A 25,234-nucleotide genomic window follows, 5' to 3' on the forward strand; every position below is an offset into this window, starting at 1 on the left:
TCAAGAATTTTATATCACAATCTACAAAGAGCAAGTCGAGGGAGGCATGAAGACAATTTCTCCACGGGGATCAATAAATTATCAATAATTATTATTTCTTGGGGATTCCCATATTGCTCTTAATAAAGACTGTTTTACAATCCTAAATGACTTGAGTATTGACTTGAACAACTGTCCCCAGTCAGTAGATGTTGAAGGCATTCTATGTATATAAAGGCTTTAATCAACAAGTTTACACACTATGTAATAAGTTTTATGTTGAGGCTTAAGTGCTTGGTGCTGGACCCTTGAAGTTGTTTGTAGACAGCAAGCTGATGGTTTTTTCACTGCTTAAATTATTATTTTTTTTCACTAGTGCATAAATTAAAATACAGGTATGTCAATATACACTTTATTGTCAAAAGTACTGGGACACACATGAACTTTTGTCATGGCATGACATCCCATTCTTAATACAAAGGCTTTAACATGGAGTTGACCCACCCTTTGCAGCTATAACAGCTTCACCCCTTCTGGAAAGGCTGTCCACAAGGTGTAGGAGTGTGTTTGTGGGAATTTTTGACCGCTCTTCCAGGAGAGCATTTGTGAGGTCAGGCACTCATGTTGGACGAGAAGGCCAGGCTCACAGTCTCTGCTCTAATTCATCCCAAAGGTGTTCTATCCGGTTGAGGTCAGGGCTCTGTGCAGGCCAGTGAAGTTCCTCCACACCAGACTTGCTCATCCACGTGCTTATGGACCTTGCTTTGTGCATTGGTGTACAGTCATGTAGGAAAAGGAAGGGGCCATCCCCAAACTGTTCCCACAACGTTGGGAGCATGAAATTGTACAAAATGGCTTTGAATGCTGCAGCATTAGGAGTTCCTTTCACTGGCACTAAGGAGCCAAGCCCAACCCTAGAAAAGCAACCTCACACCATAATACATATTTCCATTTAAAGTAATGTTCTTTTTGATTCGTCGGCAGACAAAGATAAGATTTCGTCACACAACTGTACATGCGTTCTAAAACTTCGTAGCTTCCAAGGTCACAGTCACATGGCAATTGGTGTCCATACGAGCTTCGAAAAAGTACTTAATGGGGGCGGTCCAAGCTTCGATGTCTCGGAAGCATCCCATTTCCAGTGTTACAATGCAAATGTCCAATAAATGCTTTGCACTTTAGAATTCCAAAACGTTGCATGAGGTGTATTGGCTTTCGGCAAAGTATTCCAATATGTGCGCTTGCGCATTTATTATCTGCTATACATATTTCCATTTAAAGTAAGATTCATTTTGATTCGTCGGCAGACACAGTTCAGATTTCGTCACACAACTGTGGGCGTGGTTTACCGCAGCTGGGTTCAAATTTGCGCGCACGGGTTCAAAGCTTCCAGTATCGTCAGTCACATCATAACGGCCAATGTCTCGGAAACGTCCCATCGCTAGCGCTAAGCGCACACGCACTGCGCGGACCTTTGATGAGGTACTTTGGGCCACGAGTGCTTAAGTATACGGAGGGCTGAACATGTGTTGATTACAACTGGAGATGATCGGTTCGTTCGGGCTTGTATCCCGTTTGGGCAAAAAGCGAACAAGACCTATTATCTTCTGCTTTGATTGATGTACTGGTAGTAAAGCGTTAGACCATTTATTTTGTGATGTGGGATAGCTTTCACTGAAATATGCGATTAAACTACGTCTGTTCTATTCATGTTCATGATAACTGCGAATTAGGATAAGCAGTCACTTTGAAAATCACAAAAATGACGCTCGTGCCGTAATTTGGATCGCAACTGAAATGCATAACTTAAAGTTGGTCAGTAGTATGGTGCGTTATATCCTTATCTATAAACAGATTTCTGTCATGGAAATCACTTTCAGAATTCTGTTGAGGGAAATATTCAAAGCAGTGTTACAGATTATTGCTGGATTAAGTACTGAAATACTATTATAAAACTAAGAACCTAGAGTAAGAAGCTGAAGCATCCTGCTTGTTTTGGTGTATCTTTCAGTGGGTTAAGACCTTAGGTTGATAGTTGGAATGTCACTAGAATCAGAAAACTTTATTGATCCCGGAGGAAAGTGCTTATGCAGACTGCCACAACACAAAGACACAAGAACAATATAAAATAAAATAGTCTAGATAAAATCTAAATAGAAATCTGTAGAAAGAAAACAACCACAATATGAATAGACTATGCTACATACAGTAATGCTTAGTATAATATCTATCTATGTCACACAGCTGGATGGAAGATTATTGACATAAGTGGTAGTTTGGAATAAGTCATTGCGCTTTGCTACTGATTTTCTAGTCTGGTGCCGTCATTGGACCCTGTCCTTCTGCCCATTCAGAAACCTGCATGTGACTACATGCACATTAGTGTCATTCTCTAATGTTTCCCATTTCATTTTCTGCAGGTACCGAAGAAATCAAAGGTGGTGCTGCTGTCTTGTGGGTCTTTCAACCCAGTGACAAATATGCACCTGCGCATGTTTGAACTGGCAAGAGATCACCTGGAGGACACGGGTACTGCTAGCCTTCATACACGGCACACTGGCCTGTCATAGGCTGCTGACAAAATGCATGTGCCGGCCCGGTTTCATGTAAAAAGTTGCCATTTTTAATGGGAACATTAAGTATGACATACCCAGCCTCTTTACTGGTTCATAGCGCTGTATTAACTTTTAGCTCATCGAAGTTTAAATGTGAAACTTACTTTGTTAAAAAGCATGAACCGCACTCAACATAGGACACCTGTGCTGTGCTTGGCTTCCACAGGACGGTATGAAGTGGTGAAGGGGATCCTGTCACCAGTGGGCGATGGCTACAAGAAGATAGGCCTGATCGAGGCCAGCCATCGGGTGGAAATGGCCAAGCTGGCGGTAGAGAGCTCCAGCTGGATTGAGGTGGACAGCTGGGAGAGCAGGCAGGCCGACTGGCAAGAGACAGTCAAAGTGCTACGGTGAGCTCGCCCTAAGGGTGAAAGAAGGACCCCAACTTTCAGCTATGAGTCTTTTCCTTTGACCGCTACACCCACTGTTGGCTGAACTAATCTTTAACATCTGCTCCCAGGCATCAACAACAGGAACTGCTCTCCCAGGAACCGGACACTGATGTGGTAGGCACTGCAAAACCTGGCAGGAAAAGAAAACGCATGGATGCCAGCAGTGCCACCAAGAGGAGGAAGCTCGAAGAGCCTGATATTGCACCTAAAAAAACAGGTAATAATTGGAGCTTCCCCTTACACAGTCCCTTTGCCTTCTTACTGCATTATGCCGCTCCCCTCGATGGTGTTGAAATTATCGGAACACTTGAATAGACATACAACATCCATCCATCCTTCTATCCATCTTCTACCCACTTATCCTGGCCTGGGACTGGTATCCCATCCTGGATATGCTCTTCTTTGCACCCTCTGCTGCCTGAAATTGGTCCCCCCACCCATACCATGACTTTAGGGTGGGGATTAATGGTTTGCAAAGATGGAATGTGGATTCTTGTTTGCTTTTCCTGCCCATAAATGTAGTAGCTGGGTGTGAATCTTCATTCTTTTGCTGTCACACTCAGTTCAGTAACCTGATTTCCCCCTGGGGATCTGTGAACTGCATCATTTAATACTGATGTTTCCGCTGCCTCCTCAGGTGAGCCGCGCGTGATGCTACTCTGCGGTGCTGATGTGCTGGAATCATTCGGTGTGCCGGGGCTGTGGAAGCCTCAGCACATCGAGGAGATTGCCAGCACATTTGGACTGGTGTGCATCACCCGCGGCGGATCGGATGCGGAAGCCTTCATACAGGGCTCCGACCTCCTCTTGCCACACCGCAGCAACATCCACGTGGTGCAGGAGTGGGTGGCCAACGATGTGTCGGCCACTCGCATCCGCCACGGGCTGCGGTGTGGCCACAGTGTCCGCTACCTTCTGCCCGACCCGGTGCTCGGCTACATTCAGGAGCGGCAGCTGTACAATGCGGAGAGTGAGCAGAGGAACGAAGGGGTTGTGCTGGCTCCTCTCCAGAAATGTGCAAGAACGCAGGAGTAAGCACAACCCCCCTCTGCCACTCTGCCCTCCTGTAGCCTCGTCAACTTGCCATTTCCATCTTCCCATTGGTTTGGAATCCCCTTAATGCATCACCAAGAGGAGGAAGCTTGAGGAGGCAGAGATTGCACCCAAGGGGCCACCTCAAAAAACAGGTATCAATCAAAACTTCCCCTTGCACAGTCCCCTTGTTTCCTTCTATCCATCTTCAGCCCACTTATCCTGGCCTGGGACTGGTATCCCATCCTGGATATGCTCCTCTTTGCACCCTCTGCTGCCTGAAATAGGACCCCCCCCCCCCCCACCGATACCATGACTTTACGGTGGGGATTAGTGGTTTGTAAAGATGGAATTTGGTGGACACCGGTGGTCAGAGATGCTGTCAAGCTGAAGAAGGAGTCCTATTGGGCCTTTCTGGCCTGTGGGACTCCGGAGGCAGCTGATGATTACCAGCGGGCCGAGCGGGACGCGGCTTCGGCGGTCGCTGTGGCAATAACTCGGCTATGGGAGGAGTTTGGCGAGGCCATGGAGAACGACTTCTGGACGGCTCCGAGGAGATTCTGGTCCGGCGGCTCAGGGCGGGAAAGCGGTGCAGCATCAACACTGTTTATGGTGGGGATGGGGGTGCTGCTGACTTCAGCTGGGAGAGGGAAGTCTGGGTTTCCCTGCTTAGACTGCTGCTCCCGCGACCCGACCTGGAAAAGCGGTAGATGATGGATAGATGGATCTGTAAACTGCATCCTTTAATGCTGATGATTCTGCTGCCTCCCCAGACGAGCCGCGGTTGACGCTGCTGTTTGACGCTGACGTGCTGGACTCTTTCGGGGAGCCTGGGCTGTGGAAGCCCCAGGACACCGTGGAGATCATCAGCAGCTACAGACTGGTGGCTCCGACCTCCTCTGGCCACACTGCCGCAACGTCCACATGTTGTGCGAGTGGGTGACTGACAACGTGTCCGGTACCTGCTGCTCGACTCGGTGCTGAGCTACACCCAGGATCGGCGGCTCTACACTGCTGAGAGTGAGCAGAGGAATGCTGGCATTGTATTGGCTTCTCTGCAGAAACACGCGGGGAACCTAACTGACTTGAACAAATGTCCCCAGTCAGTAGATGTTGAATGCATTCTAAGTAAATAAAGGCTTTAATCGTCAAGTTTAAAGAATAAAGATTGTCTTTTCATTTTTTCAAGAAGTAAATAAGTGACAGAATTCATTTGTAGGCTTTATCTACAAAAGCTTCTTAACCATTCTCTAATTTTCATCACATGCCTTCTTCAAATTTCCTGTTAGTTTATTTTGTGATATGGCATATCTTTCAATGATGAAATATGATTAAAATCATAAAATTAGCCTCGTCATCTTGCCATTTCTATATTCCCATTTGGGAAGGGGAGGCAGCGTGTCGTTCAGTGGGCTAATCCTGTGTGCCTATAATCACAAGGTCACCGGTTCAAACCCAGCCTCAGCATGTCTGTGGGTCCTTGAGCTAGGCCCTTAACCCCCAGCTCCCCGGGTGCCGCTACAGGTGGCTGCCCTTCGCAGACAACTTACTAGATCTTGTGGAAGAAATTTCTCGAAGTCCGATGCTTAAGTGTTTGACAGAATTTTATTATTCGATGAGCTCAAAGGGAACAGACTCCCAGCAATCATGCGTCTCGTGTTCTGCTCCCCGAGCAACAAATGCATACATCTTTTATGGCCTAAAATGCGGCAGTCATCTGACAAATCAAGGACAAGTCGGATATCTGGACGTTCCAGTTACGTCTGCCTTTCAAGGTCCAGGCAGCAAAAGGAAAGCTAGACCATTTGGAGGTACCAGTTCCTTCTACTTTTTCAAGGTCCACCTATCAGCTTAGAACAAGTCTATCTATTTGGGACTTTTCCTTTTGCTATATCATTCTAGGACTCGTTGTTCTCTTTTTCTACATTTGATATTATCCAATACCATGCATGCATTTTATAATACCTTCTGCAACAGCTTACTTCTCAGGTCATGCCTTTGCTTTGACCTGGACCTCTTGCTGAACAAGCAATATATGGCAAACATGTTAATTCCTCTATAGAAAATAGAAATTTCTTACTTAAGTAGATTTGCATTATTGTTTGATACGTTCAATTAATGACAAGTAAATTACATTGTTTCAACCACTATGTGTAAATCAACAACACATTATAAACTCAATTGTTAACTACTGATTAGGTAATTCATTTTGCATAATCATCTATATTCCATTATTGATTACGGATTAGCATAATCAAGAATTTTATATCACAATCTACAAAGAGCAAGTCGAGGGAGGCATGAAGACAATTTCTCCACGGGGATCAATAAATTATCAATAATTATTATTTCTTGGGGATTCCCATATTGCTCTTAATAAAGACTGTTTTACAATCCTAAATGACTTGAGTATTGACTTGAACAACTGTCCCCAGTCAGTAGATGTTGAAGGCATTCTATGTATATAAAGGCTTTAATCAACAAGTTTACACACTATGTAATAAGTTTTATGTTGAGGCTTAAGTGCTTGGTGCTGGACCCTTGAAGTTGTTTGTAGACAGCAAGCTGATGGTTTTTTCACTGCTTAAATTATTATTTTTTTTCACTAGTGCATAAATTAAAATACAGGTATGTCAATATACACTTTATTGTCAAAAGTACTGGGACACACATGAACTTTTGTCATGGCATGACATCCCATTCTTAATACAAAGGCTTTAACATGGAGTTGACCCACCCTTTGCAGCTATAACAGCTTCACCCCTTCTGGAAAGGCTGTCCACAAGGTGTAGGAGTGTGTTTGTGGGAATTTTTGACCGCTCTTCCAGGAGAGCATTTGTGAGGTCAGGCACTCATGTTGGACGAGAAGGCCAGGCTCACAGTCTCTGCTCTAATTCATCCCAAAGGTGTTCTATCCGGTTGAGGTCAGGGCTCTGTGCAGGCCAGTGAAGTTCCTCCACACCAGACTTGCTCATCCACGTGCTTATGGACCTTGCTTTGTGCATTGGTGTACAGTCATGTAGGAAAAGGAAGGGGCCATCCCCAAACTGTTCCCACAACGTTGGGAGCATGAAATTGTACAAAATGGCTTTGAATGCTGCAGCATTAGGAGTTCCTTTCACTGGCACTAAGGAGCCAAGCCCAACCCTAGAAAAGCAACCTCACACCATAATACATATTTCCATTTAAAGTAATGTTCTTTTTGATTCGTCGGCAGACAAAGATAAGATTTCGTCACACAACTGTACATGCGTTCTAAAACTTCGTAGCTTCCAAGGTCACAGTCACATGGCAATTGGTGTCCATACGAGCTTCGAAAAAGTACTTAATGGGGGCGGTCCAAGCTTCGATGTCTCGGAAGCATCCCATTTCCAGTGTTACAATGCAAATGTCCAATAAATGCTTTGCACTTTAGAATTCCAAAACGTTGCATGAGGTGTATTGGCTTTCGGCAAAGTATTCCAATATGTGCGCTTGCGCATTTATTATCTGCTATACATATTTCCATTTAAAGTAAGATTCATTTTGATTCGTCGGCAGACACAGTTCAGATTTCGTCACACAACTGTGGGCGTGGTTTACCGCAGCTGGGTTCAAATTTGCGCGCACGGGTTCAAAGCTTCCAGTATCGTCAGTCACATCATAACGGCCAATGTCTCGGAAACGTCCCATCGCTAGCGCTAAGCGCACACGCACTGCGCGGACCTTTGATGAGGTACTTTGGGCCACGAGTGCTTAAGTATACGGAGGGCTGAACATGTGTTGATTACAACTGGAGATGATCGGTTCGTTCGGGCTTGTATCCCGTTTGGGCAAAAAGCGAACAAGACCTATTATCTTCTGCTTTGATTGATGTACTGGTAGTAAAGCGTTAGACCATTTATTTTGTGATGTGGGATAGCTTTCACTGAAATATGCGATTAAACTACGTCTGTTCTATTCATGTTCATGATAACTGCGAATTAGGATAAGCAGTCACTTTGAAAATCACAAAAATGACGCTCGTGCCGTAATTTGGATCGCAACTGAAATGCATAACTTAAAGTTGGTCAGTAGTATGGTGCGTTATATCCTTATCTATAAACAGATTTCTGTCATGGAAATCACTTTCAGAATTCTGTTGAGGGAAATATTCAAAGCAGTGTTACAGATTATTGCTGGATTAAGTACTGAAATACTATTATAAAACTAAGAACCTAGAGTAAGAAGCTGAAGCATCCTGCTTGTTTTGGTGTATCTTTCAGTGGGTTAAGACCTTAGGTTGATAGTTGGAATGTCACTAGAATCAGAAAACTTTATTGATCCCGGAGGAAAGTGCTTATGCAGACTGCCACAACACAAAGACACAAGAACAATATAAAATAAAATAGTCTAGATAAAATCTAAATAGAAATCTGTAGAAAGAAAACAACCACAATATGAATAGACTATGCTACATACAGTAATGCTTAGTATAATATCTATCTATGTCACACAGCTGGATGGAAGATTATTGACATAAGTGGTAGTTTGGAATAAGTCATTGCGCTTTAGAAAATCAGTAGCAGTCTGGTGCCGTCATTGGACCCTGTCCTTCTGCCCATTCAGAAACCTGCATGTGACTACATGCACATTAGTGTCATTCTCTAATGTTTCCCATTTCATTTTCTGCAGGTACCGAAGAAATCAAAGGTGGTGCTGCTGTCTTGTGGGTCTTTCAACCCAGTGACAAATATGCACCTGCGCATGTTTGAACTGGCAAGAGATCACCTGGAGGACACGGGTACTGCTAGCCTTCATACACGGCACACTGGCCTGTCATAGGCTGCTGACAAAATGCATGTGCCGGCCCGGTTTCATGTAAAAAGTTGCCATTTTTAATGGGAACATTAAGTATGACATACCCAGCCTCTTTACTGGTTCATAGCGCCGTATTAACTTTTAGCTCATCGAAGTTTAAATGTGAAACTTACTTTGTTAAAAAGCATGAACCGCACTCAACATAGGACACCTGTGCTGTGCTTGGCTTCCACAGGACGGTATGAAGTGGTGAAGGGGATCCTGTCACCAGTGGGCGATGGCTACAAGAAGATAGGCCTGATCGAGGCCAGCCATCGGGTGGAAATGGCCAAGCTGGCGGTAGAGAGCTCCAGCTGGATTGAGGTGGACAGCTGGGAGAGCAGGCAGGCCGACTGGCAAGAGACAGTCAAAGTGCTACGGTGAGCTCGCCCTAAGGGTGAAAGAAGGACCCCAACTTTCAGCTATGAGTCTTTTCCTTTGACCGCTACACCCACTGTTGGCTGAACTAATCTTTAACATCTGCTCCCAGGCATCAACAACAGGAACTGCTCTCCCAGGAACCGGACACTGATGTGGTAGGCACTGCAAAACCTGGCAGGAAAAGAAAACGCATGGATGCCAGCAGTGCCACCAAGAGGAGGAAGCTCGAAGAGCCTGATATTGCACCTAAAAAAACAGGTAATAATTGGAGCTTCCCCTTACACAGTCCCTTTGCCTTCTTACTGCATTATGCCGCTCCCCTCGATGGTGTTGAAATTATCGGAACACTTGAATAGACATACAACATCCATCCATCCTTCTATCCATCTTCTACCCACTTATCCTGGCCTGGGACTGGTATCCCATCCTGGATATGCTCTTCTTTGCACCCTCTGCTGCCTGAAATTGGTCCCCCCACCCATACCATGACTTTAGGGTGGGGATTAATGGTTTGCAAAGATGGAATGTGGATTCTTGTTTGCTTTTCCTGCCCATAAATGTAGTAGCTGGGTGTGAATCTTCATTCTTTTGCTGTCACACTCAGTTCAGTAACCTGATTTCCCCCTGGGGATCTGTGAACTGCATCATTTAATACTGATGTTTCCGCTGCCTCCTCAGGTGAGCCGCGCGTGATGCTACTCTGCGGTGCTGATGTGCTGGAATCATTCGGTGTGCCGGGGCTGTGGAAGCCTCAGCACATCGAGGAGATTGCCAGCACATTTGGACTGGTGTGCATCACCCGCGGCGGATCGGATGCGGAAGCCTTCATACAGGGCTCCGACCTCCTCTTGCCACACCGCAGCAACATCCACGTGGTGCAGGAGTGGGTGGCCAACGATGTGTCGGCCACTCGCATCCGCCACGGGCTGCGGTGTGGCCACAGTGTCCGCTACCTTCTGCCCGACCCGGTGCTCGGCTACATTCAGGAGCGGCAGCTGTACAATGCGGAGAGTGAGCAGAGGAACGAAGGGGTTGTGCTGGCTCCTCTCCAGAAATGTGCAAGAACGCAGGAGTAAGCACAACCCCCCTCTGCCACTCTGCCCTCCTGTAGCCTCGTCAACTTGCCATTTCCATCTTCCCATTGGTTTGGAATCCCCTTAATGCATCACCAAGAGGAGGAAGCTTGAGGAGGCAGAGATTGCACCCAAGGGGCCACCTCAAAAAACAGGTATCAATCAAAACTTCCCCTTGCACAGTCCCCTTGTTTCCTTCTATCCATCTTCAGCCCACTTATCCTGGCCTGGGACTGGTATCCCATCCTGGATATGCTCCTCTTTGCACCCTCTGCTGCCTGAAATAGGACCCCCCCCCCCCCACCGATACCATGACTTTACGGTGGGGATTAGTGGTTTGTAAAGATGGAATTTGGTGGACACCGGTGGTCAGAGATGCTGTCAAGCTGAAGAAGGAGTCCTATTGGGCCTTTCTGGCCTGTGGGACTCCGGAGGCAGCTGATGATTACCAGCGGGCCGAGCGGGACGCGGCTTCGGCGGTCGCTGTGGCAATAACTCGGCTATGGGAGGAGTTTGGCGAGGCCATGGAGAACGACTTCTGGACGGCTCCGAGGAGATTCTGGTCCGGCGGCTCAGGGCGGGAAAGCGGTGCAGCATCAACACTGTTTATGGTGGGGATGGGGGTGCTGCTGACTTCAGCTGGGAGAGGGAAGTCTGGGTTTCCCTGCTTAGACTGCTGCTCCCGCGACCCGACCTGGAAAAGCGGTAGATGATGGATAGATGGATCTGTAAACTGCATCCTTTAATGCTGATGATTCTGCTGCCTCCCCAGACGAGCCGCGGTTGACGCTGCTGTTTGACGCTGACGTGCTGGACTCTTTCGGGGAGCCTGGGCTGTGGAAGCCCCAGGACACCGTGGAGATCATCAGCAGCTACAGACTGGTGGCTCCGACCTCCTCTGGCCACACTGCCGCAACGTCCACATGTTGTGCGAGTGGGTGACTGACAACGTGTCCGGTACCTGCTGCTCGACTCGGTGCTGAGCTACACCCAGGATCGGCGGCTCTACACTGCTGAGAGTGAGCAGAGGAATGCTGGCATTGTATTGGCTTCTCTGCAGAAACACGCGGGGAACCTAACTGACTTGAACAAATGTCCCCAGTCAGTAGATGTTGAATGCATTCTAAGTAAATAAAGGCTTTAATCGTCAAGTTTAAAGAATAAAGATTGTCTTTTCATTTTTTCAAGAAGTAAATAAGTGACAGAATTCATTTGTAGGCTTTATCTACAAAAGCTTCTTAACCATTCTCTAATTTTCATCACATGCCTTCTTCAAATTTCCTGTTAGTTTATTTTGTGATATGGCATATCTTTCAATGATGAAATATGATTAAAATCATAAAATTAGCCTCGTCATCTTGCCATTTCTATATTCCCATTTGGGAAGGGGAGGCAGCGTGTCGTTCAGTGGGCTAATCCTGTGTGCCTATAATCACAAGGTCACCGGTTCAAACCCAGCCTCAGCATGTCTGTGGGTCCTTGAGCTAGGCCCTTAACCCCCAGCTCCCCGGGTGCCGCTACAGGTGGCTGCCCTTCGCAGACAACTTACTAGATCTTGTGGAAGAAATTTCTCGAAGTCCGATGCTTAAGTGTTTGACAGAATTTTATTATTCGATGAGCTCAAAGGGAACAGACTCCCAGCAATCATGCGTCTCGTGTTCTGCTCCCCGAGCAACAAATGCATACATCTTTTATGGCCTAAAATGCGGCAGTCATCTGACAAATCAAGGACAAGTCGGATATCTGGACGTTCCAGTTACGTCTGCCTTTCAAGGTCCAGGCAGCAAAAGGAAAGCTAGACCATTTGGAGGTACCAGTTCCTTCTACTTTTTCAAGGTCCACCTATCAGCTTAGAACAAGTCTATCTATTTGGGACTTTTCCTTTTGCTATATCATTCTAGGACTCGTTGTTCTCTTTTTCTACATTTGATATTATCCAATACCATGCATGCATTTTATAATACCTTCTGCAACAGCTTACTTCTCAGGTCATGCCTTTGCTTTGACCTGGACCTCTTGCTGAACAAGCAATATATGGCAAACATGTTAATTCCTCTATAGAAAATAGAAATTTCTTACTTAAGTAGATTTGCATTATTGTTTGATACGTTCAATTAATGACAAGTAAATTACATTGTTTCAACCACTATGTGTAAATCAACAACACATTATAAACTCAATTGTTAACTACTGATTAGGTAATTCATTTTGCATAATCATCTATATTCCATTATTGATTACGGATTAGCATAATCAAGAATTTTATATCACAATCTACAAAGAGCAAGTCGAGGGAGGCATGAAGACAATTTCTCCACGGGGATCAATAAATTATCAATAATTATTATTTCTTGGGGATTCCCATATTGCTCTTAATAAAGACTGTTTTACAATCCTAAATGACTTGAGTATTGACTTGAACAACTGTCCCCAGTCAGTAGATGTTGAAGGCATTCTATGTATATAAAGGCTTTAATCAACAAGTTTACACACTATGTAATAAGTTTTATGTTGAGGCTTAAGTGCTTGGTGCTGGACCCTTGAAGTTGTTTGTAGACAGCAAGCTGATGGTTTTTTCACTGCTTAAATTATTATTTTTTTTCACTAGTGCATAAATTAAAATACAGGTATGTCAATATACACTTTATTGTCAAAAGTACTGGGACACACATGAACTTTTGTCATGGCATGACATCCCATTCTTAATACAAAGGCTTTAACATGGAGTTGACCCACCCTTTGCAGCTATAACAGCTTCACCCCTTCTGGAAAGGCTGTCCACAAGGTGTAGGAGTGTGTTTGTGGGAATTTTTGACCGCTCTTCCAGGAGAGCATTTGTGAGGTCAGGCACTCATGTTGGACGAGAAGGCCAGGCTCACAGTCTCTGCTCTAATTCATCCCAAAGGTGTTCTATCCGGTTGAGGTCAGGGCTCTGTGCAGGCCAGTGAAGTTCCTCCACACCAGACTTGCTCATCCACGTGCTTATGGACCTTGCTTTGTGCATTGGTGTACAGTCATGTAGGAAAAGGAAGGGGCCATCCCCAAACTGTTCCCACAACGTTGGGAGCATGAAATTGTACAAAATGGCTTTGAATGCTGCAGCATTAGGAGTTCCTTTCACTGGCACTAAGGAGCCAAGCCCAACCCTAGAAAAGCAACCTCACACCATAATACATATTTCCATTTAAAGTAATGTTCTTTTTGATTCGTCGGCAGACAAAGATAAGATTTCGTCACACAACTGTACATGCGTTCTAAAACTTCGTAGCTTCCAAGGTCACAGTCACATGGCAATTGGTGTCCATACGAGCTTCGAAAAAGTACTTAATGGGGGCGGTCCAAGCTTCGATGTCTCGGAAGCATCCCATTTCCAGTGTTACAATGCAAATGTCCAATAAATGCTTTGCACTTTAGAATTCCAAAACGTTGCATGAGGTGTATTGGCTTTCGGCAAAGTATTCCAATATGTGCGCTTGCGCATTTATTATCTGCTATACATATTTCCATTTAAAGTAAGATTCATTTTGATTCGTCGGCAGACACAGTTCAGATTTCGTCACACAACTGTGGGCGTGGTTTACCGCAGCTGGGTTCAAATTTGCGCGCACGGGTTCAAAGCTTCCAGTATCGTCAGTCACATCATAACGGCCAATGTCTCGGAAACGTCCCATCGCTAGCGCTAAGCGCACACGCACTGCGCGGACCTTTGATGAGGTACTTTGGGCCACGAGTGCTTAAGTATACGGAGGGCTGAACATGTGTTGATTACAACTGGAGATGATCGGTTCGTTCGGGCTTGTATCCCGTTTGGGCAAAAAGCGAACAAGACCTATTATCTTCTGCTTTGATTGATGTACTGGTAGTAAAGCGTTAGACCATTTATTTTGTGATGTGGGATAGCTTTCACTGAAATATGCGATTAAACTACGTCTGTTCTATTCATGTTCATGATAACTGCGAATTAGGATAAGCAGTCACTTTGAAAATCACAAAAATGACGCTCGTGCCGTAATTTGGATCGCAACTGAAATGCATAACTTAAAGTTGGTCAGTAGTATGGTGCGTTATATCCTTATCTATAAACAGATTTCTGTCATGGAAATCACTTTCAGAATTCTGTTGAGGGAAATATTCAAAGCAGTGTTACAGATTATTGCTGGATTAAGTACTGAAATACTATTATAAAACTAAGAACCTAGAGTAAGAAGCTGAAGCATCCTGCTTGTTTTGGTGTATCTTTCAGTGGGTTAAGACCTTAGGTTGATAGTTGGAATGTCACTAGAATCAGAAAACTTTATTGATCCCGGAGGAAAGTGCTTATGCAGACTGCCACAACACAAAGACACAAGAACAATATAAAATAAAATAGTCTAGATAAAATCTAGATAGAAATCTGTAGAAAGAAAACAACCACAATATGAATAGACTATGCTACATACAGTAATGCTTAGTATAATATCTATCTATGTCACACAGCTGGATGGAAGATTATTGACATAAGTGGTAGTTTGGAATAAGTCATTGCGCTTTAGAAAATCAGTAGCAGTCTGGTGCCGTCATTGGACCCTGTCCTTCTGCCCATTCAGAAACCTGCATGTGACTACATGCACATTAGTGTCATTCTCTAATGTTTCCCATTTCATTTTCTGCAGGTACCGAAGAAATCAAAGGTGGTGCTGCTGTCTTGTGGGTCTTTCAACCCAGTGACAAATATGCACCTGCGCATGTTTGAACTGGCAAGAGATCACCTGGAGGACACGGGTACTGCTAGCCTTCATACACGGCACACTGGCCTGTCATAGGCTGCTGACAAAATGCATGTGCCGGCCCGGTTTCATGTAAAAAGTTGCCATTTTTAATGGGAACATTAAGTATGACATACCCAGCCTCTTGACTGGTTCATAGCGCCGTGTTAACTTTTAGCTCCTCAAAGTTTAAATGTGAAACTTACTTTGTTAAAAAGCATGAACCGCACTCAACATAGGACACCTGTGCTGTGCTTGGCTTCCACAGGACGGTATGAAGTGGTGAAGGGGATCCTGTCACCAGTGGGCGATGGCTACAAGAAGATAGGCCTGATCGAGGCCAGCCATCGGGTGGAAATGGCCAAGCTGGCGGTAGAGAGCTCCAGCTGGATTGAGGTGGACAGCTGGGAGAGCAGGCAGGCCGACTGGCAAGAGACAGTCAAAGTGCTACGGTGAGCTCGCCCTAAGGGTGAAAGAAGGACCCCAACTTTCAGCTATGAGTCTTTTCCTTTGACCGCTACACCCACTGTTGGCTGAACTAATCTTTAACATCTGCTCCCAGGCATCAACAACAGGAACTGCTCTCCCAGGAACCGGACACTGATGTGGTAGGCACTGCAAAACCTGGCAGGAAAAGAAAACGCATGGATGCCAGCAGTGCCACCAAGAGGAGGAAGCTCGAAGAGCCTGATATTGCACCTAAAAAAACAGGTAATAATTGGAGCTTCCCCTTACACAGTCCCTTTGCCTTCTTACTGCATTATGCCGCTCCCCTCGATGGTGTTGAAATTATCGGAACACTTGAATAGACATACAACATCCATCCATCCTTCTATCCATCTTCTACCCACTTATCCTGGCCTGGGACTGGTATCCCATCCTGGATATGCTCTTCTTTGCACCCTCTGCTGCCTGAAATTGGTCCCCCCACCCATACCATGACTTTAGGGTGGGGATTAATGGTTTGCAAAGATGGAATGTGGATTCTTGTTTGCTTTTCCTGCCCATAAATGTAGTAGCTGGGTGTGAATCTTCATTCTTTTGCTGTCACACTCAGTTCAGTAACCTGATTTCCCCCTGGGGATCTGTGAACTGCATCATTTAATACTGATGTTTCCGCTGCCTCCTCAGGTGAGCCGCGCGTGATGCTACTCTGCGGTGCTGATGTGCTGGAATCATTCGGTGTGCCGGGGCTGTGGAAGCCTCAGCACATCGAGGAGATTGCCAGCACATTTGGACTGGTGTGCATCACCCGCGGCGGATCGGATGCGGAAGCCTTCATACAGGGCTCCGACCTCCTCTTGCCACACCGCAGCAACATCCACGTGGTGCAGGAGTGGGTGGCCAACGATGTGTCGGCCACTCGCATCCGCCACGGGCTGCGGTGTGGCCACAGTGTCCGCTACCTTCTGCCCGACCCGGTGCTCGGCTACATTCAGGAGCGGCAGCTGTACAATGCGGAGAGTGAGCAGAGGAACGAAGGGGTTGTGCTGGCTCCTCTCCAGAAATGTGCAAGAACGCAGGAGTAAGCACAACCCCCCTCTGCCACTCTGCCCTCCTGTAGCCTCGTCAACTTGCCATTTCCATCTTCCCATTGGTTTGGAATCCCCTTAATGCATCACCAAGAGGAGGAAGCTTGAGGAGGCAGAGATTGCACCCAAGGGGCCACCTCAAAAAACAGGTATCAATCAAAACTTCCCCTTGCACAGTCCCCTTGTTTCCTTCTATCCATCTTCAGCCCACTTATCCTGGCCTGGGACTGGTATCCCATCCTGGATATGCTCCTCTTTGCACCCTCTGCTGCCTGAAATAGGACCCCCCCCCCCCCCCCCACCGATACCATGACTTTACGGTGGGGATTAGTGGTTTGTAAAGATGGAATTTGGTGGACACCGGTGGTCAGAGATGCTGTCAAGCTGAAGAAGGAGTCCTATTGGGCCTTTCTGGCCTGTGGGACTCCGGAGGCAGCTGATGATTACCAGCGGGCCGAGCGGGACGCGGCTTCGGCGGTCGCTGTGGCAATAACTCGGCTATGGGAGGAGTTTGGCGAGGCCATGGAGAACGACTTCTGGACGGCTCCGAGGAGATTCTGGTCCGGCGGCTCAGGGCGGGAAAGCGGTGCAGCATCAACACTGTTTATGGTGGGGATGGGGGTGCTGCTGACTTCAGCTGGGAGAGGGAAGTCTGGGTTTCCCTGCTTAGACTGCTGCTCCCGCGACCCGACCTGGAAAAGCGGTAGATGATGGATAGATGGATCTGTAAACTGCATCCTTTAATGCTGATGATTCTGCTGCCTCCCCAGACGAGCCGCGGTTGACGCTGCTGTTTGACGCTGACGTGCTGGACTCTTTCGGGGAGCCTGGGCTGTGGAAGCCCCAGGACACCGTGGAGATCATCAGCAGCTACAGACTGGTGGCTCCGACCTCCTCTGGCCACACTGCCGCAACGTCCACATGTTGTGCGAGTGGGTGACTGACAACGTGTCCGGTACCTGCTGCTCGACTCGGTGCTGAGCTACACCCAGGATCGGCGGCTCTACACTGCTGAGAGTGAGCAGAGGAATGCTGGCATTGTATTGGCTTCTCTGCAGAAACACGCGGGGAACCTAACTGACTTGAACAAATGTCCCCAGTCAGTAGATGTTGAATGCATTCTAAGTAAATAAAGGCTTTAATCGTCAAGTTTAAAGAATAAAGATTGTCTTTTCATTTTTTCAAGAAGTAAATAAGTGACAGAATTCATTTGTAGGCTTTATCTACAAAAGCTTCTTAACCATTCTCTAATTTTCATCACATGCCTTCTTCAAATTTCCTGTTAGTTTATTTTGTGATATGGCATATCTTTCAATGATGAAATATGATTAAAATCATAAAATTAGCCTCGTCATCTTGCCATTTCTATATTCCCATTTGGGAAGGGGAGGCAGCGTGTCGTTCAGTGGGCTAATCCTGTGTGCCTATAATCACAAGGTCACCGGTTCAAACCCAGCCTCAGCATGTCTGTGGGTCCTTGAGCTAGGCCCTTAACCCCCAGCTCCCCGGGTGCCGCTACAGGTGGCTGCCCTTCGCAGACAACTTACTAGATCTTGTGGAAGAAATTTCTCGAAGTCCGATGCTTAAGTGTTTGACAGAATTTTATTATTCGATGAGCTCAAAGGGAACAGACTCCCAGCAATCATGCGTCTCGTGTTCTGCTCCCCGAGCAACAAATGCATACATCTTTTATGGCCTAAAATGCGGCAGTCATCTGACAAATCAAGGACAAGTCGGATATCTGGACGTTCCAGTTACGTCTGCCTTTCAAGGTCCAGGCAGCAAAAGGAAAGCTAGACCATTTGGAGGTACCAGTTCCTTCTACTTTTTCAAGGTCCACCTATCAGCTTAGAACAAGTCTATCTATTTGGGACTTTTCCTTTTGCTATATCATTCTAGGACTCGTTGTTCTCTTTTTCTACATTTGATATTATCCAATACCATGCATGCATTTTATAATACCTTCTGCAACAGCTTACTTCTCAGGTCATGCCTTTGCTTTGACCTGGACCTCTTGCTGAACAAGCAATATATGGCAAACATGTTAATTCCTCTATAGAAAATAGAAATTTCTTACTTAAGTAGATTTGCATTATTGTTTGATACGTTCAATTAATGACAAGTAAATTACATTGTTTCAACCACTATGTGTAAATCAACAACACATTATAAACTCAATTGTTAACTACTGATTAGGTAATTCATTTTGCATAATCATCTATATTCCATTATTGATTACGGATTAGCATAATCAAGAATTTTATATCACAATCTACAAAGAGCAAGTCGAGGGAGGCATGAAGACAATTTCTCCACGGGGATCAATAAATTATCAATAATTATTATTTCTTGGGGATTCCCATATTGCTCTTAATAAAGACTGTTTTACAATCCTAAATGACTTGAGTATTGACTTGAACAACTGTCCCCAGTCAGTAGATGTTGAAGGCATTCTATGTATATAAAGGCTTTAATCAACAAGTTTACACACTATGTAATAAGTTTTATGTTGAGGCTTAAGTGCTTGGTGCTGGACCCTTGAAGTTGTTTGTAGACAGCAAGCTGATGGTTTTTTCACTGCTTAAATTATTATTTTTTTTCACTAGTGCATAAATTAAAATACAGGTATGTCAATATACACTTTATTGTCAAAAGTACTGGGACACACATGAACTTTTGTCATGGCATGACATCCCATTCTTAATACAAAGGCTTTAACATGGAGTTGACCCACCCTTTGCAGCTATAACAGCTTCACCCCTTCTGGAAAGGCTGTCCACAAGGTGTAGGAGTGTGTTTGTGGGAATTTTTGACCGCTCTTCCAGGAGAGCATTTGTGAGGTCAGGCACTCATGTTGGACGAGAAGGCCAGGCTCACAGTCTCTGCTCTAATTCATCCCAAAGGTGTTCTATCCGGTTGAGGTCAGGGCTCTGTGCAGGCCAGTGAAGTTCCTCCACACCAGACTTGCTCATCCACGTGCTTATGGACCTTGCTTTGTGCATTGGTGTACAGTCATGTAGGAAAAGGAAGGGGCCATCCCCAAACTGTTCCCACAACGTTGGGAGCATGAAATTGTACAAAATGGCTTTGAATGCTGCAGCATTAGGAGTTCCTTTCACTGGCACTAAGGAGCCAAGCCCAACCCTAGAAAAGCAACCTCACACCATAATACATATTTCCATTTAAAGTAATGTTCTTTTTGATTCGTCGGCAGACAAAGATAAGATTTCGTCACACAACTGTACATGCGTTCTAAAACTTCGTAGCTTCCAAGGTCACAGTCACATGGCAATTGGTGTCCATACGAGCTTCGAAAAAGTACTTAATGGGGGCGGTCCAAGCTTCGATGTCTCGGAAGCATCCCATTTCCAGTGTTACAATGCAAATGTCCAATAAATGCTTTGCACTTTAGAATTCCAAAACGTTGCATGAGGTGTATTGGCTTTCGGCAAAGTATTCCAATATGTGCGCTTGCGCATTTATTATCTGCTATACATATTTCCATTTAAAGTAAGATTCATTTTGATTCGTCGGCAGACACAGTTCAGATTTCGTCACACAACTGTGGGCGTGGTTTACCGCAGCTGGGTTCAAATTTGCGCGCACGGGTTCAAAGCTTCCAGTATCGTCAGTCACATCATAACGGCCAATGTCTCGGAAACGTCCCATCGCTAGCGCTAAGCGCACACGCACTGCGCGGACCTTTGATGAGGTACTTTGGGCCACGAGTGCTTAAGTATACGGAGGGCTGAACATGTGTTGATTACAACTGGAGATGATCGGTTCGTTCGGGCTTGTATCCCGTTTGGGCAAAAAGCGAACAAGACCTATTATCTTCTGCTTTGATTGATGTACTGGTAGTAAAGCGTTAGACCATTTATTTTGTGATGTGGGATAGCTTTCACTGAAATATGCGATTAAACTACGTCTGTTCTATTCATGTTCATGATAACTGCGAATTAGGATAAGCAGTCACTTTGAAAATCACAAAAATGACGCTCGTGCCGTAATTTGGATCGCAACTGAAATGCATAACTTAAAGTTGGTCAGTAGTATGGTGCGTTATATCCTTATCTATAAACAGATTTCTGTCATGGAAATCACTTTCAGAATTCTGTTGAGGGAAATATTCAAAGCAGTGTTACAGATTATTGCTGGATTAAGTACTGAAATACTATTATAAAACTAAGAACCTAGAGTAAGAAGCTGAAGCATCCTGCTTGTTTTGGTGTATCTTTCAGTGGGTTAAGACCTTAGGTTGATAGTTGGAATGTCACTAGAATCAGAAAACTTTATTGATCCCGGAGGAAAGTGCTTATGCAGACTGCCACAACACAAAGACACAAGAACAATATAAAATAAAATAGTCTAGATAAAATCTAAATAGAAATCTGTAGAAAGAAAACAACCACAATATGAATAGACTATGCTACATACAGTAATGCTTAGTATAATATCTATCTATGTCACACAGCTGGATGGAAGATTATTGACATAAGTGGTAGTTTGGAATAAGTCATTGCGCTTTAGAAAATCAGTAGCAGTCTGGTGCCGTCATTGGACCCTGTCCTTCTGCCCATTCAGAAACCTGCATGTGACTACATGCACATTAGTGTCATTCTCTAATGTTTCCCATTTCATTTTCTGCAGGTACCGAAGAAATCAAAGGTGGTGCTGCTGTCTTGTGGGTCTTTCAACCCAGTGACAAATATGCACCTGCGCATGTTTGAACTGGCAAGAGATCACCTGGAGGACACGGGTACTGCTAGCCTTCATACACGGCACACTGGCCTGTCATAGGCTGCTGACAAAATGCATGTGCCGGCCCGGTTTCATGTAAAAAGTTGCCATTTTTAATGGGAACATTAAGTATGACATACCCAGCCTCTTTACTGGTTCATAGCGCTGTATTAACTTTTAGCTCATCGAAGTTTAAATGTGAAACTTACTTTGTTAAAAAGCATGAACCGCACTCAACATAGGACACCTGTGCTGTGCTTGGCTTCCACAGGACGGTATGAAGTGGTGAAGGGGATCCTGTCACCAGTGGGCGATGGCTACAAGAAGATAGGCCTGATCGAGGCCAGCCATCGGGTGGAAATGGCCAAGCTGGCGGTAGAGAGCTCCAGCTGGATTGAGGTGGACAGCTGGGAGAGCAGGCAGGCCGACTGGCAAGAGACAGTCAAAGTGCTACGGTGAGCTCGCCCTAAGGGTGAAAGAAGGACCCCAACTTTCAGCTATGAGTCTTTTCCTTTGACCGCTACACCCACTGTTGGCTGAACTAATCTTTAACATCTGCTCCCAGGCATCAACAACAGGAACTGCTCTCCCAGGAACCGGACACTGATGTGGTAGGCACTGCAAAACCTGGCAGGAAAAGAAAACGCATGGATGCCAGCAGTGCCACCAAGAGGAGGAAGCTCGAAGAGCCTGATATTGCACCTAAAAAAACAGGTAATAATTGGAGCTTCCCCTTACACAGTCCCTTTGCCTTCTTACTGCATTATGCCGCTCCCCTCGATGGTGTTGAAATTATCGGAACACTTGAATAGACATACAACATCCATCCATCCTTCTATCCATCTTCTACCCACTTATCCTGGCCTGGGACTGGTATCCCATCCTGGATATGCTCTTCTTTGCACCCTCTGCTGCCTGAAATTGGTCCCCCCACCCATACCATGACTTTAGGGTGGGGATTAATGGTTTGCAAAGATGGAATGTGGATTCTTGTTTGCTTTTCCTGCCCATAAATGTAGTAGCTGGGTGTGAATCTTCATTCTTTTGCTGTCACACTCAGTTCAGTAACCTGATTTCCCCCTGGGGATCTGTGAACTGCATCATTTAATACTGATGTTTCCGCTGCCTCCTCAGGTGAGCCGCGCGTGATGCTACTCTGCGGTGCTGATGTGCTGGAATCATTCGGTGTGCCGGGGCTGTGGAAGCCTCAGCACATCGAGGAGATTGCCAGCACATTTGGACTGGTGTGCATCACCCGCGGCGGATCGGATGCGGAAGCCTTCATACAGGGCTCCGACCTCCTCTTGCCACACCGCAGCAACATCCACGTGGTGCAGGAGTGGGTGGCCAACGATGTGTCGGCCACTCGCATCCGCCACGGGCTGCGGTGTGGCCACAGTGTCCGCTACCTTCTGCCCGACCCGGTGCTCGGCTACATTCAGGAGCGGCAGCTGTACAATGCGGAGAGTGAGCAGAGGAACGAAGGGGTTGTGCTGGCTCCTCTCCAGAAATGTGCAAGAACGCAGGAGTAAGCACAACCCCCCTCTGCCACTCTGCCCTCCTGTAGCCTCGTCAACTTGCCATTTCCATCTTCCCATTGGTTTGGAATCCCCTTAATGCATCACCAAGAGGAGGAAGCTTGAGGAGGCAGAGATTGCACCCAAGGGGCCACCTCAAAAAACAGGTATCAATCAAAACTTCCCCTTGCACAGTCCCCTTGTTTCCTTCTATCCATCTTCAGCCCACTTATCCTGGCCTGGGACTGGTATCCCATCCTGGATATGCTCCTCTTTGCACCCTCTGCTGCCTGAAATAGGACCCCCCCCCCCCCCCACCGATACCATGACTTTACGGTGGGGATTAGTGGTTTGTAAAGATGGAATTTGGTGGACACCGGTGGTCAGAGATGCTGTCAAGCTGAAGAAGGAGTCCTATTGGGCCTTTCTGGCCTGTGGGACTCCGGAGGCAGCTGATGATTACCAGCGGGCCGAGCGGGACGCGGCTTCGGCGGTCGCTGTGGCAATAACTCGGCTATGGGAGGAGTTTGGCGAGGCCATGGAGAACGACTTCTGGACGGCTCCGAGGAGATTCTGGTCCGGCGGCTCAGGGCGGGAAAGCGGTGCAGCATCAACACTGTTTATGGTGGGGATGGGGGTGCTGCTGACTTCAGCTGGGAGAGGGAAGTCTGGGTTTCCCTGCTTAGACTGCTGCTCCCGCGACCCGACCTGGAAAAGCGGTAGATGATGGATAGATGGATCTGTAAACTGCATCCTTTAATGCTGATGATTCTGCTGCCTCCCCAGACGAGCCGCGGTTGACGCTGCTGTTTGACGCTGACGTGCTGGACTCTTTCGGGGAGCCTGGGCTGTGGAAGCCCCAGGACACCGTGGAGATCATCAGCAGCTACAGACTGGTGGCTCCGACCTCCTCTGGCCACACTGCCGCAACGTCCACATGTTGTGCGAGTGGGTGACTGACAACGTGTCCGGTACCTGCTGCTCGACTCGGTGCTGAGCTACACCCAGGATCGGCGGCTCTACACTGCTGAGAGTGAGCAGAGGAATGCTGGCATTGTATTGGCTTCTCTGCAGAAACACGCGGGGAACCTAACTGACTTGAACAAATGTCCCCAGTCAGTAGATGTTGAATGCATTCTAAGTAAATAAAGGCTTTAATCGTCAAGTTTAAAGAATAAAGATTGTCTTTTCATTTTTTCAAGAAGTAAATAAGTGACAGAATTCATTTGTAGGCTTTATCTACAAAAGCTTCTTAACCATTCTCTAATTTTCATCACATGCCTTCTTCAAATTTCCTGTTAGTTTATTTTGTGATATGGCATATCTTTCAATGATGAAATATGATTAAAATCATAAAATTAGCCTCGTCATCTTGCCATTTCTATATTCCCATTTGGGAAGGGGAGGCAGCGTGTCGTTCAGTGGGCTAATCCTGTGTGCCTATAATCACAAGGTCACCGGTTCAAACCCAGCCTCAGCATGTCTGTGGGTCCTTGAGCTAGGCCCTTAACCCCCAGCTCCCCGGGTGCCGCTACAGGTGGCTGCCCTTCGCAGACAACTTACTAGATCTTGTGGAAGAAATTTCTCGAAGTCCGATGCTTAAGTGTTTGACAGAATTTTATTATTCGATGAGCTCAAAGGGAACAGACTCCCAGCAATCATGCGTCTCGTGTTCTGCTCCCCGAGCAACAAATGCATACATCTTTTATGGCCTAAAATGCGGCAGTCATCTGACAAATCAAGGACAAGTCGGATATCTGGACGTTCCAGTTACGTCTGCCTTTCAAGGTCCAGGCAGCAAAAGGAAAGCTAGACCATTTGGAGGTACCAGTTCCTTCTACTTTTTCAAGGTCCACCTATCAGCTTAGAACAAGTCTATCTATTTGGGACTTTTCCTTTTGCTATATCATTCTAGGACTCGTTGTTCTCTTTTTCTACATTTGATATTATCCAATACCATGCATGCATTTTATAATACCTTCTGCAACAGCTTACTTCTCAGGTCATGCCTTTGCTTTGACCTGGACCTCTTGCTGAACAAGCAATATATGGCAAACATGTTAATTCCTCTATAGAAAATAGAAATTTCTTACTTAAGTAGATTTGCATTATTGTTTGATACGTTCAATTAATGACAAGTAAATTACATTGTTTCAACCACTATGTGTAAATCAACAACACATTATAAACTCAATTGTTAACTACTGATTAGGTAATTCATTTTGCATAATCATCTATATTCCATTATTGATTACGGATTAGCATAATCAAGAATTTTATATCACAATCTACAAAGAGCAAGTCGAGGGAGGCATGAAGACAATTTCTCCACGGGGATCAATAAATTATCAATAATTATTATTTCTTGGGGATTCCCATATTGCTCTTAATAAAGACTGTTTTACAATCC

At 45.8% G+C, this 25,234-nt stretch overlaps 4 protein-coding genes across 4 annotated transcripts; all 4 read left to right on the forward strand.

Moving 5' to 3' along the window:
• The first annotated feature begins 1,398 nt into the window (after positions 1-1,398).
• On the forward strand, positions 1,399-4,021 carry LOC125726632 (nicotinamide/nicotinic acid mononucleotide adenylyltransferase 1-like). The gene is made up of 5 exons (XM_049002960.1): positions 1,399-1,461; positions 2,400-2,508; positions 2,761-2,944; positions 3,055-3,290; positions 3,606-4,021. The coding sequence occupies exons 1-5, from the start codon at positions 1,399-1,401 to the stop codon at positions 4,019-4,021; spliced, it is 1,008 nt and encodes a 335-aa protein (XP_048858917.1).
• Positions 4,022-7,670: 3,649 nt separating this feature from the next.
• LOC125726633 (nicotinamide/nicotinic acid mononucleotide adenylyltransferase 1-like) lies at positions 7,671-10,643 on the forward strand. Its single transcript, XM_049002961.1, has 5 exons — positions 7,671-7,733; positions 8,672-8,780; positions 9,033-9,216; positions 9,327-9,562; positions 9,878-10,643. Exons 1-5 carry the CDS (start codon positions 7,671-7,673, stop codon positions 10,291-10,293), a joined length of 1,008 nt encoding a protein of 335 aa, XP_048858918.1. The 3' UTR covers positions 10,294-10,643.
• A 3,298-nt stretch (positions 10,644-13,941) lies between these two features.
• On the forward strand, positions 13,942-17,039 carry LOC125726634 (nicotinamide/nicotinic acid mononucleotide adenylyltransferase 1-like). The gene is made up of 5 exons (XM_049002962.1): positions 13,942-14,004; positions 14,943-15,051; positions 15,304-15,487; positions 15,598-15,746; positions 16,149-17,039. Exons 1-5 carry the CDS (start codon positions 13,942-13,944, stop codon positions 16,562-16,564), a joined length of 921 nt encoding a protein of 306 aa, XP_048858919.1. The 3' UTR covers positions 16,565-17,039.
• Positions 17,040-20,216: 3,177 nt separating this feature from the next.
• Positions 20,217-23,312, forward strand: LOC125726635 (nicotinamide/nicotinic acid mononucleotide adenylyltransferase 1-like). Its single transcript, XM_049002964.1, has 5 exons — positions 20,217-20,279; positions 21,218-21,326; positions 21,579-21,762; positions 21,873-22,021; positions 22,424-23,312. The coding sequence occupies exons 1-5, from the start codon at positions 20,217-20,219 to the stop codon at positions 22,837-22,839; spliced, it is 921 nt and encodes a 306-aa protein (XP_048858921.1). The 3' UTR covers positions 22,840-23,312.
• Positions 23,313-25,234: the final 1,922 nt, after the last annotated feature.

This window comes from Brienomyrus brachyistius, unplaced genomic scaffold (assembly GCF_023856365.1).
Source record: "Brienomyrus brachyistius isolate T26 unplaced genomic scaffold, BBRACH_0.4 scaffold74, whole genome shotgun sequence".
Taxonomy (NCBI): Eukaryota; Metazoa; Chordata; class Actinopteri; order Osteoglossiformes; family Mormyridae; genus Brienomyrus; species Brienomyrus brachyistius.